An 18,482-nucleotide genomic window follows, 5' to 3' on the forward strand; every position below is an offset into this window, starting at 1 on the left:
TATTAATTTTTTTTTTTTTTAAAGCCGATTCAAAAAACAAATTTTACATGGCCCACCCTATACAATCAGACGAGTTTTGAAGGATGCTGGCTTCAGAAATCGGAGCACAGGTCAAAAACATCTTTCGACTGACGCGGATATTCAAAAACGCTTAGTAGGTTAGGTTAGATTAGCCAGATTGATTGTCTAAGACAAGAACCTCGGTGGCCCTATGGCCCATTGTGATACCTGCATTTGATTTCCATCCCCACCGATTAGATAGGGTAAACGAAAATTCGAACCGTGATTGGAAGAAGGTTGAGTTTGTCATAGTGAAGTAAGGCATAAGAAGAAGGCATAACGATAAGATAATGCATTAGTGCACCGTAACGAAATTTTATGGAGATCACTGGTGCGGTTTTTTGTGAACAAAATACTTTCACGGCAAGTAATTCAAAAGATCAGTAAATTTTATTTTTATTTTTTTTTTTTTGGTTTTTAATTTTTTTTTATTTTTACTAGTACACTAATACATATGTGGGCAAATATTTTCATGCATTCCTTTCACATAAGTCCCACGCACTACAAAATTCCAATAGGCACCCTTAAATTTCCTATGTAAATATGCCCCACTGGCTAGAGTGTATGGAGATAATATTTTAAAGGGAGCGAAATTCCCACAGATAACCAAAGGATCTGCATACAATTTAAGCATCGTTCAAACAACAAAAAAAAAGAAGCGAAATGAGTTGACTGCGCAACTGCACAACGCATTGAAATATTTTTAACGCCCTCTTCACATGAAGAAATTTAGTTTTAGGCGCATGCAACATGTCGTTGCAAAGGGGGAGAAATGTCACACCATCAAAACATATGGTTCCATTTTCAGATAATACAAATCCCACTGTTGCGCCACAAGTTACATTTCCATCCGCAGGCGAGTACTTGTCGCATTTATTCACTTGTTTATACATATGTATATGGAAATATTCGAAGCGCCGCTCAGCCTATCGCTTGGGAAATGAGGGGAAGCGATAAATAGATGCATATGGAGTTGAATCTTTTGATTTATGAAGTATCAAGCAGAATTCCTTTTCACTTAATTAAATTTCAATAACACATAAAAGAAAGAAGCGCTCAGCTACTTATTCACTTTAGTAATTCTATAAATTGTGGCATGAAAATCCGCTTTTGTTCGCACACAATGACTTACAGGAAGTATTTGTGTTCCACACAGACGAGTATCTACATATGCATACGAACACCAGCGCATATGAGTTGCATAAATGTGTGTGTGTATATGGGCTCGTATGTAAATTCATTTTATTGTGTAAATTTTATTTTATTTTATCAAAGCCAACAAATGGTTGTCGTCGCTCTCAAAAAGACGACCGCTGCAAAGGCATTCGTCTTTGTGTCTGAAGATTTTCGAATTTTATTGAATTGTCTTCGAAACATTTTAGCTTTCAAAAAAAACTAACGACAAAATCCATTATGCAAATAATCGAAACTACAACTAGGTAAGATCACTAACGGCCAGTCGATGGCTGGGAAGTTTATTTCTTGTTAGCACCGAATAAATGTCAATTTAATTTAGTAAACATTGAAAGAGTATATGTTACAATACAATGATTTGCATGATTAAGTGTCACTTCTTGTGTAAACCGCTTATTTCGGTAGTTTTAAAGAAATTTTAATTGGAGAGAAAATACGTATTGAGTCTTTAACTTTATAGCGGACTTCCATCTAAAAGTGGCTAGAATGCAGCGGTTTACCTACTACTTCTCCGTACCGTTAAATTATTCTGATTTTTTTTTAAATATATATATGTATGTATACACCGCGACAAAACGATAGCACTGCACATCAATAGTTTAAACAGTTTTGACTACTTTTTTTGTTTAAATTTTAAAACCCGGGAAGTGCAAGTGTGAAAACAAAGTTTATGAAAAGTCCCTTTGCTGTTGTTGTTATTGTTATAGTCGTTGAGTAATATGGAAATAACCCTAATTGACGACTAGCGCCGTTTTACTATCACTGTTCTCGTGTGAAGGTCTTTTTTTTTGGTTTTTGTTTTTGAGTCAAAACCATTTCATGAGATCTAAGTATACCCGAAAACTTTTTATCACTCTTTCTGAGATTTTATTAGCTTGCTGTAAGAAAGGCTCACCTAAAGAACGAAGTCTTCCTCTAGTTAGACCTGAACAATCGCATAGATAGTGGAAAAGACTTTCTTTCACCTCCTCCGCCTGACACATTCTGCTGATGGGTTGATGGTTAGGTCTGACAGCGTGATCCCCTCTTCCTTCCAGTGATCTGTAAGGTTTGCAGTGATACGTGAAGTCCCGTTGACTTTTTATAGTTTTTTTCCGCAACGGAATGCACGACATTTGGATTTATATTGTATTTGTTACACAATGAGTTATGCATTTTTACAAATATAATACAAATAAAGAAAAAAGTAAAAATAGGCAAAACTGGTCAAAATATGATGTGGTATACAATTCTTGTGTATATAGAATTTTCTCAAATTTAAAACCTTCTTCATTATCCAGATGCCTCGCATTTGTTAGCATACCAAATAAATTGCAACAAACACTCGTCATTTTTTAAGAAGGTACAGGGTTGCCCATATTCGACGGACCCATGTGTTTTTTGTGCCCATTCCAATCGACGAGGCTTGTCCGCAGGCAATAATCTTTGCGTCAATTGAATCTTATACGGGAATAAATGCAAATCAATGCGGATAATTCGTTGTAAAGTGGTCCGTGTAAAGTGGTCCGAGTAATGCCCAACTGCTGAGAACGGCGATTTTGGGATGTGCTTGGCGACCTCACAACACTGGCCCGTACAAGAGCAATATTCTCATCCGATCGCCTTGGTCGTACAAACCTTGGTCGTACCTTTGAAAAATTTCGGGATTAATATTGCTATTTTTTGCCTTTGGTAATTTAACCCTTCATTAGGCACGTGGTCTACAATCGTAGACCACTTCTTTTCAAAGTCGTGCAACTCCTTAAATTTGTCTCTTAAATTACCTAATCTTTTTAATAGCTGTTTATAATTAATCTCTTTATCCAATTAGTGCATTCAGTGCGGGTTTGACGTGCAGTTGTAAATTTTATCAAGGTCTGAACAGTGCTGGTCTACATATGTAGACCACGTGACTAACGACGTTACTTTTTCTTGCGGCAATATTACTTGATATATTAAATATTTGAACTAAGTTCAGGTAAGTTTTGCTTATATTTATTTTACAAAAGTGTGCTAATTTAATTAGTTTCAGATAATATTATGTCTGACTCCGAAAAAAGACGATTGGAAAGCAGCAAAAATCCTGAACTATGGGAAAGATGGCTCTCCGAACTATCAAGTAGTGAAGAAAGTGCTATGGATGAAGAAAACGAGACGGAGGTTGACGAAGATACGGATATCAATGTGAATGCTGCTGAAGAGAGTGACCACGAGACCGAATCGGAACTAGAAGGATCAAGCGATGATGAAATTCTTTCAGACGATTCTGGTGCATCTCATCCCCAAAATTTCTATTTAGGAAAAGACAATGTCACTAAGTGGAAGAAAACCAGACCCAATTTGCAAGTTCGCATTCGTTCGCACAATATAATCAAACTTTTGCCGGGTACAAAAGGTAATGCGCGCAATGTTGAAACAGAAATTGAGTGCCTAAATTTATTTGTGAATGATTCGGTTATAAGAATAATAACCGTTTCCACAAATTTGTATATTCAAAAAGTACGGGTTAACTTTCAAGAAGATAGATTGAATAAAGATGCAAGAGAAACCGATGACACCGAAATTCGCGCTTTCATTGGCATTTTGTTTTTGATTGGCGCTCTTAGAAGCTCGAGAAAAAATCTTCATAAAATTTGGGACAATTCCCAAGGAAACGGGGTTGAATCGTGCTGCCTAGCGATGAGCGAGAAACGGTTTCGATTTCTGATAAGATGCCTGCGATTTGATGACATCAATACAAGACAGCAGAGAAGAGCAATTGATAAATTGGCGTCTTTAAGAGAACTTTTTGAAGTATTCCTGGTCAACTGTGGATGAACAACTATTAGCATTTAGAGGACGCTGCGCGTTTAAGCAATACATTCCTAGTAAGCCGGCCAAGTTTGGCATTAAAACTTTCGCGATGGTGGATGCAAAAACGTCTTACACTTTTAATTTGGAAACTCATGTGGGAACTCAGCCGGACGGACCATACAAACTTAGCAATAGTGCGGAAGAGATAACTCTTCGATTGGTAGAGCCAGTCGCAGGAACTAATCGCAATATTACTGGTGACAATTGGTTACATATAATATTGGGGAACTGTGAGAAAAAATAAACGCGAAGTTCCCAAAGAATTCCTTCCCAGAAAGCATCGTAAAGAAAAGTCAAGTATTTTTGGTTTCCAAGAAAATTGTACACTAGTGTCGTACTGCCCGCAAAAAAAACCGGTAAGTGACTGATATCATCTATGCAACATGATAATGCAATAGATGAGCAAACAAATGATGAAAAAAAAACCAATTATGATAACCGATTATAATCACACAAAAATTGGTGTAGATCTTGTGGACCAATTATGTCAGAAATATAATGTTGCAAGGAATACGTGTCGTTGGCCAATGGTAATATTTTACAATTTACTAAATATCTCTGGTGTAAACGCTCTTTGTGTATATAAAGTAAATAATCCCCAAAATAATATAAAGCGGAGTGATTTTCTTGAAAAATGCGCTTGGGAGCTCATTCGACCACAAATTGAAGTTAGATCACAGAATCCTCGACTACCCAGGGAAATGAGGCAGCGAGCCCAGAACCTTCTTGGCATCCCAAGCATTGCACCACAACAACCCACTCAATCACCAAGTACCTATGTCGGACGTTGTCATATTTGCCCTCGCAATATGAACAAATCATCCCGAAAGTCGTGTATTAAATGCGGTAGATTTGCTTGCAAAAATCATATGAGGGAAAGCTGCACGTAATGTCTCAGTAAGGAAATATAAGCAGTTTTCAGAAACCACAACATATAAGTTTTGCACTGAACCTTTATTTTTTTATTCAAAGAAGTGAATTTTACATATTTTTATTTTAAGTTTTACGAATAATAAAAACTCTTTTGTAAACCGTCTATTAGTTATAAGAAAAAACTTTTATGAATTGCAATAAATGTTAAAAAACACATACATTCATGTTTTTATTGAATTTACAGAAGATACACAAATATTTTAGTGAAAATATTAGCTTATATTCCTCACATTAAATCACAGAATATACTTATGAAGTATTATTAAGAAACACAAATGAATAACACTTTTAGTCATAATATTAAAATGGTCTACGATTGTAGACCACGTGCCTAACCACGTTACAAAAATCCACGTGCCTAACGAAGGGTTAAGTATTTTGGTAAACAAAACCTCCCTATACATAGAAAAAATGCTTACGCAATTCTCGATTTTTCCCTCGAAATTCTCGAAATTTTCCCGAAAATGTATATAATACTTAATTCATATACATATTTTCCCGTGATTTCTAGGTGGAGCATAGTGCCTCTCTAAGATGAGTAGGTGATTGACCTTCTACATCCGAGTCTAGACCCGCGGCTTTCGGCGATGCCGCCCAGCTGGCAAAGGCGAAAGAATATCGTCCTCCCTGATGGAAAAAGTATACCGGCTTGACTCGGTCGACAGAGCCTCGTTAGCAAAAATTGGGGGTACCAAGTTAAAGAAACCTGAAACTCTAGAAATAAAAATAGTGACAGTTACAAGGAATCGGCATTTTACAGTGATCTTAATCATCTAGCTGCCAGACCCGGACATTTACAGAGAAAGTCCTTCTTTGAAAGGTCCCCACAGTTTATGCAATGGAGGCTTCCTGCGTATGCTTCTGTTCGTTCAATGATCGGTAAAGACAGCTACGAGTTTGAAAATTAAATGGCATGGAGTACACAGTACTTTCTGTGTCCCGCGTCTATTGTACTGGGGCGTAAGGATTTTCGAAAGAGCACACAAATAAGGGGAGCACCATCTCTTCTCAGTCAGGAGGATACCGATGACTTGGTAAGAAATCTCTGAGACCAATTCACTCAACCACCTATTCCCACGACAGTCGGTTCTACGTTAGCGGAACGACCCAGATTTATATCCGGCCAAGGACTGTCACTTCAGCAGCATTCCCCATATATGTAAGGGGCCACCCTCATCATCCATTTGCTCATCAGCAATTTTATTTCCCTCTATGTTCCTATGTATGTATGTATTATCAAAAATGCGCTCGAAATTCCTGGAAGCCCCACAGTTTGAGAATCTGGAGAACATCTCAAAAATGAATCTTCCAGAGTTGCTTAGATTTGCTAAAAGCGTTGACATCCTACGTGCTGTCTACTTTAAATCTTTATAGAGGTCAGTCTCCATTTGGTATCGCTGAGGACCAAAAGATCTATGTGTAGCTTAATCCTAGCTAAGTCAACCTAACCCAACCTATGTTGCTATACCCTACAACTTAGAACAGAGAAATGTTATCTGCACATCCAAGAGATTTGATCTCTTCCTTACAGAAGTTTATTAATTTGGATAAGCACCATGGCATAGTCACCGCCTTGATCGCGGTTTGACAATCGCAAAAAAATGTTGATATCCTCCTCGCTTCCACGCTCCCTACAGGAGTGGTAAAGGAGGTGCTCTAACGAGCCCCTTTCTTCTTTGCATACGTCACAAGCGTTGCAGTGAGAGTGATAAAGATATTTATTCGTGTTGCACGTTCATAGCATTATTTTGGTAATCCTGTGGAAGGTTAAGGCTTTCCATATAGACTGTCTTTCCAGAGTTAGTTTTTCGTCTAGTTCCGTCCTCGAAACGGAGACAGTGGGATACTCGTATATATTCTCGATGTACTCATCCTCGATAGGTGCGTGCCTACCTAAGCAAGCTCCTCAACTCTCTCATTTCCCTCTATTCCCTTGTGCCCTGGTACCCAGTTATGGCTTGTCTATTCTAACAAAAAAAATTTAAATTTTGATGAAAATTTCTTGAATTTTTTTAATTTTTGCGCTGAGTTTATATTACATATTTTTGTTGTAGATTAACTTTGTTTTTATAAATAATTTTTTTTTTTCAAGAAATAAATAAATAATCACAACTTTGCAATACACCGGGCTATTATTGCGAAGACAGATGTATGTATGCATACCACTACCTCAACGCGTTTGCTCAATCGAATATCTGCAATTGCAGTCATGATCCAAATCAAATAATTTAACCTCATTAACGCCTTCCAACTGATCCCGATGCTTGTTACAATATCAGCAACCCAAAGGTTTGCTCATAATTAGCGATCAACAATGCCATCTTTAGAAAAAGATTTGACTTTATTTTCCCCAACAGTTAAATTACACCAATTAGGCGCCAACAGCTTCGCCAATAACTTCGCTCTTACCGATCGCAATGATTAACGCCAACCAAGCGCTCTCATACCATACACTCGCCGCCTACTCTCTTTCACTCGTATTCGCACTCACCTGATCGCGCGCCAACTGGAACCACGTCTTGATGATCAAAGCCAAACGTATGTGGTGATAATTTTTTGTTGTCTTGACGCTAATGAAAATGTCATCGAGTTCAGTGATCGGCGGCTGTGGCGTCGCTGTAACGGCACGTTGCCACAAATCGTGCAATAGTTCGCCATTGCGACTACGCCGCGCCAAATCGTCCAGTCGTGCCGCTGCTGTTGCATCCTCCTCATTTACTTCGATGTCGGAAAAATTAAAACTTTTTATATCCTTACGAATAATGTAAGTGGTTTGTGAATGTGTGGCTGTGACTGTTGCTGATGATGGTAAAAGTGGCGGTGGTGCGGGTGCTACCACAGCCCTCGCATTTGCCGTTTGTGCTGCTACTGCTGCTGATGATGATGATGGTAGTTGCTTTGAATGCGCAGCTACTGCCGTTTGCAGATTTTTCATATACTTTCGTTGTTGTTTATGCGCATGTTGTTTTTGCTCCTGAGCTGAAGTTAGCTGCTGTTGTTGCAGGTTAGTCGACTTATGCTGGGTTTTGAATTGTGTTGATAGCTGTTGCTGCACTGCCGCTGCCGCTACTGGTAAACTGGTAAACGATCGAGTCAATGACGTAGGCGCAGGAGAGGGTTGAGTCTCAAGTATAAAGTGTTTCTGCGTTGGTAGCTGCTGGTGAAGAGACAAAAAGGAAAATATAGAAAATATTTATATAAAAATGAAATAAGGATGAAAATAAAAAAGTCAGTGTGTGTTTTTATAATTTTATATGTTCAACAAGTAGCAAATGAGTGGGCTTTTTCTGGAGATGACAACTTAAGTGAGAAAGCTGCTGGTTATTAATGCCGACTTTTAATTCATTAGAATTCATTAGAGGTTCGTAGAACTAGAACCCTTTCCAGAAGCTCGAAGCACAGCTCAACGCCTCCGCACCACTTAAAAAAGATGCATATCGTGGCGCGTTCAACAGCACTGGCTATTCAGACAATCATAGGCCCTTACATATTAGACACACAAATGCATTTTAAATGTTTGTGTATTTAATTTCTAGTGCGTTTACCTACACGGTTTCTGAAAAACCCACACGCTTGAGCAATGCACGGCTCCAAAAACAATACTCGGAGCGCAAGATCTTCGCAGCAGATTGTCGCTGACACACATGCGTCAAACATAAGTTTTATTAGTATGTATGTATGTATGTATGTGCTTGTATGGATGTTTGCACGTGTGCATCTTCACATCAGGAAAGTACATCCGTGGGCCCAGAAACATGAGATTGATGTTGCTTTTGTTTTATTGCCATTGTCGTTGACAGACGTGCCCATTGCTAATGCCTTACGAAATCGCTTGGAGAACATACATACACAAGCGCATACATATGTACATACAGACAAGTATATATTTACTTATTATGCGTAATGCAGGCTGTGGATGTTACTGCCGTTTTGTTAAAGAGGTTGAAAGTAACTTGAGACAGAAACGAAAAGTCAAGCGACAAAAGTTAAAATTTTTGAAATAGATTCAAATGAGCGGAATCTTATTATTCGTATCCACAAAAAATATTGCAAAATAATAAATATATAACGAAATCATGCTCGAGATATCATTGTGACCGACATTTTTTGAGTCCGATAAACATTTTTGGAACAATTAAATATTTATTTCAAAGGAAGGAAGGAAGGAAATACAGAGCAATCGCGTTAACTCGTAATGCAGGGGACAACGAAAATATTACGAGTTACAGCGATTTGGCGGCCGCCATATCCAAATGTTTTGGTATGTGACTACCATTCGGAAGTGCATAGGTTCAATTCCCCGTGCATGAAACACCAAAATTATAGAAATATCTTTTTCTAAAAGCGGTAGCCGCTCAGCAGGCAATGGCAAACGTCCTACTGCCATGAAAAACCTCCACATAAAAAAATGTCAGCTATGCGGAGTCGTCTTAGAAATGTACCTAGGGCCCTTCATTTCTGGAACAACATCAAGACGGACGCCGCAAATAGGAGGACGAGCTCGGCGAAACACCCCAAAAGGGAGCAAATGCGAACAATATATTATTTTTTATAGCGATTTTCAAGTTAGCAGAATACCGAGTACATATGGACACTTTCGGCTGCAGAGTAACGCTTTCACTTTGGCCTATACTGGATGAACCAGGAGCACGAAAACTCAAAAAGCTCTCAAAAGTGTTGCATGAATTCACGGGAACAGTAACCGAAAACTGGGACGCAGCGCACTTCGAAGAATACATTTTAGATTTTTCATATCACTTCTACCTGAACTTAGAAAATCTCACCGCATGGATGCTTAACGAACAATATCCGGTAAGGATACCCAGAAAATTCAAGAGCTGCGACTTTGTCAGCTTTAGAAGTTTGCTTGAAAGCCTTCGATCCACCGGTAGCCACAAGAATCTCGCGACTTTGCATTTTATACCTTATATACAGATTAAGCAGCCTCTCTAGGGTCTTCAACAATGACGAAGATAGACTGATTGATCTGAAACCCAAGGGGGAAACATGTGAGCTAGGCCGGGTCGATTTGTGGGGAGGCAAAAAAATCGCCCATTGCTCTGTGAAAATCTTTTTCTAGAGATCAAAATAAGAAACTTTGCCGAAGGAACCATACCTCTAAAACGAATTCTGATGTCCCCCAATTTGGGTCGAACTTTTAGTGTCTTTTGTGGGGAGGCAAAAAAATCGTCCATTGCTCTGTGAAAATCATATTCTAGGGATCAAAATAAGAAACTTTGTCGAAGGAACCATACCTCTAAAACGAATTCTGATGTCCCCCAATTTGGGTCGAACTTTTTAGTTTCTTTTCTCATGTAAACGCCAAAAATGGTGATATTTTGAAATGATTGTATGGGGAACCCCCAGGGGAGTTCCAGGGGGTGTGCCACTGGCATGAGTGGATCGGCCGTCCAAAGTTAATGGGGGTCGGTCATACATTTGGACTCGATTCGAGCACTCTAAATGGGTCAAAGTGGGATTTTTCGTTCGACCCAAATTGGGGGGCATCAGAATTCGTTTTAGAGGTATGGTTCCTTCGGCAAAGTTCCTTATTTTGATCCCTAGAACACGGTTTTCACAGAGCAATGAGCGATTTTTAAATCGACCCACCCTAATGTGAGCTCTTAGCTGCGCATTACTTGGTATGCACCCCAATCTGCGTAGCTCGCATAAATAAGGAACAACCAAAAGACAAGACACATCCGCAGATGTCTGCAGTTGAACAGGTATGATCCAATCGGGATTAGGTGACTTGAAGGGCTTGAAAGAGTCAAGCGTCCAAGCCAGGCGGCGCTTACTCAATAAGCAGCCATGGATCCGAGGAAGGTTTTGTAGACTGTGCAAGCTGGTATTGTTCGAGTTCGCATTTGCCGGAAAATGGACATTGAGCAGCAATTTGAGTTACTCCTTCCTGCTCATTTCTTCAGGTGCTCTATGGGCGTGGAATTCCTCGAGAGAATACGTTTAAACCACCCTGCCATCTTTCATCGCCTGATGTTGCAGGCAGAAGCTCCTATTGTATATGAGTTTGTTTGATTCCATAAACTAACAGGCAGTTCAAATTTTAAATTTTAAATTTTTTTAAATTTTACTAAATGGACTGCTTTTAGCATATCCTTACTTAGTTTTAACTCATTCAATAGGGCATTAGATAGGCACTTTGGGAAACCAAGTTTGATTATGAGCTCATTCGTTCGTTCGGTTCGGTATTCGTTCCGTTTGGTTCTCATACTGGATATCGAGGATATCACATTCGAACGTTCGCCACAATCTTTATTGGGCAACTGTTTACTTGAATTTTTCCTTTATTAAATTTGTTTGTACATTCATGCATGAATGTATGTATCTGTACGAACACTTATTCTTCTATTTCATCTTTTATTTGCTATGTGCACAGCTGATAAGAATCTTCCACGAACGCGCATGCGCAGCGAACATTTACGAAATTCGAGTACGTATGCACTGAAGTGCACTTACAAAACGGCATGAATACTCGTAAATGCTACGTAGGTGTAAATGTGTTCGTGTGCGTGTACATATCCATATGTAGGTATATATCTGCCTGTTTGACACTTCAAGTGCAAACTTTGCCTAATGTGCACTTAAACGAAACATAAAACATCAAAATAAATGATAACGAAAAGAGTAAACAAACTCAACAAAGGTACAGTCATAAATGCGCCGGCATACATACATACATACATACTTACATATATGCATTATCGGTTACCTTTCTTTCGAATACATACAAACACGTATGTACGAATGCATTTGTGTGTAAATTTATTCCTCAAAGTTAGCTGAGCGCTCGCATTTCATTTTTATCGCATTTCAGATGTTGTTGCAACGCGATTCATAGAATAAACAAAGGCAAAAGCGACGGCAACTGCTGATAGCCAACAAAAAGTGCAATAACAAAAACCAAATACATATGTATATGCCACGGCTACATGTGTATGTATGACCCTATATGGAAGTATATGAGCAGGCGACAGCAGCAGCAACTTCTGATTAATTTCTTCTGATAACAGGTTCATTTGCTTGGCAATGCCTCACTACACTCCACACTTAAAGGCAGATTGCATTGATGTGTGTTTTTGTTGTTGATGTTTGAATTGTTGTTTAATTTGTAAGAAGTGCGCGCACGCATGCGCAGTGCGCTACACTCAGCAGCTCACATATGCACGCACATACAGTGGAATCGCGATAACTCGCATGCTCGATAAGTTGCAAATCGCGATAATTCGTAACTAACTTCGCCCCTTTGGATAATTCGAACAAAATGTATGCAATGCGATACATTTGATAGCTCGAATTTTTTTCAGCTGAACGACTTTGTTAATTGTTAAAATTGTTAGTCGTTCGCTACTGACAAAAATACTCGATGCCGCGTATTTTTTCACGAAATAGCAAAAAATCGCAAATCGATTTTATCCGTCACTTTTTCTTTTGGTTTTTCCAAAGTGTTTTATAACTCCAAATATCAGTAGTTAATGTCCCACAAACCGTACTTTCGCTAACTCGAAAACGGCGATAACCCTTAATATTTCTGTGAATCTCAGGACTACGAGTTATTGCGATTTCACTGTAGTTATGTATATTTAAAAAAGGCATACAAATGTACAATGTATGTATCTACATCCGTACAGAAACTAGTAAGTACTTATCTATGTGCTTATGTGAAGAAAATAAAGCACAGCGGATGCGCAGGCAAATTCAATTGCTTTAGAGACCTAATATCTGATGTTTGCTACACGTACATACATATGTACATGGAGACATACATGTCATAAATGTATTTATGTATATGGGTACAACTACTTAGAAAACACCTACTTCTACGAGGGGGTTGAATAAGTACCCGTGTTGGAAAAGAATACAGCATTTTTTCAAGAATTTTTTTTTTATTTTTCAGCAAAGATCCCTTTTAAGAAAGATACATTTTTCGAACGCTCCGGCCATTTTTTAATCCTTCCAAAAAGTAGGATCTGTCGAACTCTCCAAAATACGGCTCCGTCTCGGCGGTGACTTCCTCGTTTGAACTAAAACTTTTTTCCACGAACCATTTCCTCATGTTAGTGAACAAAGAAAAGTCCCTAGATCAGGCGAATACGGGGGATGCCGCGTGAATTCATAACGCAATTCATACAGTTTGGCGGCGACAATTCCGGATGAATTTGCTTGTGCGTTGTAGTGGTGAAACAGCACATTCTTTTTCGCTAAATGCGGTGGTGTCTTCTTCAACTTTTTCTGAAAGCGGTCCAATACTCTACATAGTATTGTCCAGTGATAGTTATTTCTTTTTCTAAAAAATCCGTGAGGATGACCCCGTCGGCGGCCGCCGTAGCCGAATGGGTTGGCGCGTTATTACCATTCGGAATTCACAGAGAGAACGGTGGTTCAAATCTCGGTGAAACACCAAAGTTAAGAAAAACAGTTTTCTAATAGTGGTCGCCCCTCGGCAGGCAATGGCAAACCTCCGAGTGTATTTCTGCCATGAAAAAGCTCCTCATAAAAAATATCTGCCATTTGGAGTCAGCTTGAAACTGTAGGTCCCTCCATCTGTGGAACAACATCAAGACGCACACCACAAATAGGAGGAGGAGCTCGGCCAAATACCCAAAAAAGGGTGTACGCGCAAATTTTATATATATATGACCCCGTTCGCATCCCAAACAATCGTCGCCATGACTTCTCCGGCCGATGTGAATGTTTTCGTCTTCTTTGGAGCAGATTTACCGGGAGAAATCCATTGTTTGAAATCCACTGCATTGATTGTTGCTTAGTTTCTGGTGTGTAAAGAAGAACTTTCATTAACGTTGATAACTCGACTCAAAAATTCATTCGGATATCCCTTAAATTGTTGCAAACACTGCTTGATGAAGTTAACATCCCATCGGGCCGACAATTTCTTCGTCGCCAATTTATCATGTAAAATATTAATTGCAGTTGCGGTCGACATATGTATGACCTCTGTCACTTCGCGCACTTTCGTTCGTCGATCTGCGAGAATCATGTCGTGGACTTTTTGAATGATTTCCTCGATCAGCCGAGCGTCCTGGTCGCTTCTCATCAAAATTCGTTGAACCAATATCTAATTGTGGTCATATGTGGCGAAGTGTCCCCGTGGACCGCATCCAAATTTGTTTTCATCTTCTCGCATTTTTTCGGCTAACAAAGGTTAGGTAAGTCGATAGTGTTTTTAATTTTTTTTTATTATTTTAGAATGCCACTAGTTTTGTTATGGTGGTGGTGGTGTAGGCGTTGCCTGAGTTATACAGCCGAGACCCCTTTAGCACAAAAGAAGCCATTTTGATACACAACTTGAACCTACAGAACGACTACTTTTTATTAGTCGAAGCATCTTGATTTGACTATAAATTTGCTTATGTTGTATATTTTCTTTTCTGCAGTTTCTTTGAAGTTGACCCACAGAATTCTGTGTCGTAGAGCACACAGGCTTGGGCACTCACACAGGGGGATGGTGGGAGACTGTTTCCTTGGATTCTTCCTGACTGCAACTTCTACATACATCTATCGTTGGACGGCCAGTCAATCTTCCTGCCATGGCCTCCCAGCTGGTCATTCGCGACTCAATACTATACGGCTTTCGACGTCAACTCATGCGAAAATTTTCGATGGGCTTCAAACTGCATATAAAACGGGCACTGCATCTCCTAAGAGTGAATCTCTTGTAAGTGGAAGACGACCTCCGAGAATAACGGTCAAAATCTTCGACTGCTCAGATAAAGGTGGTATCGGTGAAGCGCAAAATTTACGGAGACTCATGAATGACACACGAAATGATGTATTATGAATTAAACTTTAGTGCTTTGCTAGTCTTGTGAATATTGCATAATGATTTTCAGTTCACAAAGAAATCTGTTCGATAGGTTCCACGAAATTTAAATGAGAGTCACAAAGAAGCCGAAGTAAATTATGTTCAATATTTTTGAAGAAAATTCGAGACCGGAGAGTCTAGCAACTTTAATATGAGCGCAACAGGTCAAGAAGCTCAGTTTTTAGGTATGACCCGGAAATCAAAGAGCAGTGCATGGTAAAAAAAAAATTCCCCGAAAAGAGCGAAAAGATCTGTGAAAGCCAGGCAATAAAAGTCAGTAACAAAAGTGAGCAAAAATTGTTGCTGCTCTTGGGTTAGCTTCTTCTCACACTGCTGCAATGACAAGCAACTTCATTGCGCTTTCTGGCATAGAAGAAATTCGTTCATCGCCATATTCTCCGGATTTGGCGTCATATGATTTCTGGTTATATTCAAAATTTTTTGAATATTTGAGAGAGAAAATTTTTGGTAACAATAAAGAGATAATAAATGCGGTTAGTGCTGAACGATTATGAGGACCATTTTCAACAGTTGATTTGCAGCTTAAGAAATGTATTGAAGTTAATGGTGATTATGTGGAGAACATAAAAGCAAATGAAGATTATAACTAAAATATTAAAAAAATCCAATTTAATTAATCAAACTTTTGTTAGTAAATATTTATAGCAGTGTATCAAAGGTTTTTTTAATTAAAAACAAAAAACGCACTGAAATATATTTCCTATAGGAAAACTGTTTGTTGGAGCTACCTTTAAGAATCAACATTTGACTAAAGTGGAGTACAACAGAACTACAATGAAATCGAAGAAATCGTTCAAAGACAAAATGTAATACGTTTTATCAAAGCCCAACGAATTAGATGGATTGGGCCCGTACTGCGCATGCCGAAAGAACGAAATGCTAGGAAAGCTTTTATTTTAACACCCATTGGAGGAAGAAAAAGAGGTCGCCCACGAAAGCGATGGTTAGATGACGTCGAATCAGATCTTAAGCAAATGAACGTACACAACTGGAGATGTAGCCATGGATAGAATAAAGTGCAGAAAAATTGTTGATGAAGCTATGGTCCACCAAGGAAGCTAAGAAGAAGAAGAAGAAGGAGTACAATAGACCAGAATTCAACGGTAAGTTAAACAAAAACTTAAATGCTTAGTGATCTATTAAGTGTCCATTTATTTATGTATGGTGCTGGAAAAACTTTTATAATTCTACTTGAATTCAGTACTTGTAATTATTTTTATCTCTCTCGCATATTTGTACCTCAAAAGCCATAAACTCTTTCTAAAGCATTTATGTACGACTTTTTTATTTAATTATTTATTACTGTTCCGCTAGCAGTTCACTAGAAGTTGTTACACATAAAAACGCATCGTGTATTCCTAATTTCAACTTCATTTCAAGTAAGCGGCACATTAAACGTGTCGCCACAATTTTATATTGGCCGCACGTTGTCATCTCCAGACACAGACTCGGCCTCGCACCGCAGATTCTTATCCACGTACATATCTTTGTGCATACAAACAAACAAAGGTTTGTGGACATGTACCTTTATCAACGAGTTTGTTTTCTTAACAGCCTAAAATAATATTATGGCATTAGCACCGACACGCCCAGCCAAAGCCCTGCCTGTTGAAGAATCAGCGCAGCAGATAATAACTCGTTACACATTAACAAAAATACCCTGTAAGAATTCTGAAGAATACTATGACAGCAAATATAATAAACTAAATAAGAACAAAATGTAGATAGATTTAATGGCCCAGTATATCCTGCTACCCCACAAAGACACTGCGTTACTGGGCGAAAAACAGTTAGATTGGAGTTACTCTCATCGATGAGCGAATTGCCATTCTGAGTGACAGTCAGGCGGCACTCAAGGCGCTGTTATCCTGTGAGATTAAGGTCACACTGGTTCTTGAGTGTATCGAGAAACTAAATCTACTACGAACGCACAATCTCATCCAGCTCAGTTGGGTCACAGGAGACAGAGATATAATTGGGAAGGAAGTAGCGAACGCATTGGCGCGAGAGGCTGCAGCTTCGCCATTAATAGGACTCGAGCTATTCCTTGCTTTGGGAAAACAAGCCATTAAAAAGAAGCTTAGGAGTAAAAATCCAAAGTAAAACTAAGCTAAAGAAGGTTTCTGGCACCAAACTATGGGGCTACGCCAGGCTAAATCTTTTCTGGGAGGGCACAACCAAAAGAGGTTTAAAAAGTGCATAGCTCTCCCCAACGATAAACTGAGAAAGCTCACGGACATTCTCACAGGCCGCTGCAGACTACGCAGTCATTTGCATATGATCGGGATATGGTCCACTGATTCTTGTCGCTTCAGCGAACAATCCCAGGAGGCTTGAATACATCTTCTCCTATAGCGTGGCCATTTACAGTTGGAAGGAAGTCACATACGCTCAATCCAAGCCAGCTGTTTCTTGATGACGAGGGTCTGGATAACGTACTGTGATGAGAAGAAGTCACAAAAGGCCAAAGAACGAAAGGGATGAAGGTGCAAACGTACAAGTAATCTACTAGGAATGCACAAAATACCATGAAGTTAAAGTAGTAATCCATTCTAATCTAAAAAGTAATTTCTATAACTTTATCGTTTACTTTATACAAAAATTTTACACAAAAAGCTCACATGAACGGGTTTGAAACAATTAAAATAAACACAAAGAAACTGTCTGAAGTTGTAGCGAACGCTTCAAATGTAAGACATTAAATCGAATAACGACTTTTACAAAAACCAAAACCCAATAGATCATTGAATCGAATATCCAAACTCCTTAAAAACCTAATTAGTAATTCATCAATTACCCTACCGGGCTTATGCGTGCATATGTACGCATATATAAATACATGTATCTCTGCTTACGTATTTTTTTTTAACTAATGCTCAACTGGATTTTCAAATTTTTTCTGAGTTTTGCGTTTCTTATGCCTAATCGAGTCCAAAAAAAACAAATTTTTAACACAAACTGAGCAACTTTAGCAGCTTCAAATCGCCACTTGGATAGCTCACGTTTCATGCCGAAACCAAAAAAGCAAAAGCTTTCAATCTACTTACATTAGTTACTAAAGCAACCGGGTTTTACAGCCTCAGCGACAAACTCTGACAAATTTAGGTTAGCCAGCGATGCGCTCTGGCATGCGCTTGGCATAGATCCAGACGGTCGCGTCCAGATAAACTGTTTTCACAAGGCGAGGCTGCTGTGCCATTTAAGTGTTTATTATGTTCTTGTGTCGAATATTAAAATTGAAGTTTTCTTTCAAAATAATATCTTTTATATAATTTCATCAGTTCATATACATTTACAGATATACATAGATAGAAGCGCTGAAATGAGGTTTGCGGTTGTTGATGATCTTATCAAAGCGTATTTGTACGTGACACGTGGAAGTACAGTGGTTCAAACGCTTAAACGTACATCTTCAGCGATCAGCTTGAAAACAGATTTTCGAAACGTTGAATTAATTTTATTTCAAGAATAAAATATAAGTCATGTCCCTTAACAATAAATAAATAAAATTAGAGGATACAGAAGTGACTCTTCGATAGCAAATAAAAACCGCCTAGGCCAACGGATGAAACTTAATGATCGCGAAGAATGCATAATTTCA

The 18,482-nt window shown here is 38.8% G+C and overlaps 1 protein-coding gene across 2 annotated transcripts in view; it reads right to left on the reverse strand.

Annotated features, from left to right (window-relative positions):
* LOC128861451 (fringe glycosyltransferase) overlaps positions 1-18,482 on the reverse strand; it is a 214,572-nt gene that overhangs the window by 159,750 nt on the left and 36,340 nt on the right. The window contains exon 2 of one of the 2 annotated variants that reach the window (XM_054099590.1): positions 7,511-8,173. In XM_054099590.1, the coding sequence (XP_053955565.1) occupies positions 7,511-8,173 (663 nt within the window). Of the gene's footprint in view, positions 1-7,510; positions 8,177-18,482 lie in introns of both variants that reach the window. The other variant, XM_054099589.1, reaches the window with a different exon arrangement.

The sequence above is a fragment of the Anastrepha ludens genome, chromosome 4 (assembly GCF_028408465.1).
Source record: "Anastrepha ludens isolate Willacy chromosome 4, idAnaLude1.1, whole genome shotgun sequence".
Lineage (NCBI taxonomy): Eukaryota > Metazoa > Arthropoda > Insecta > Diptera > Tephritidae > Anastrepha > Anastrepha ludens.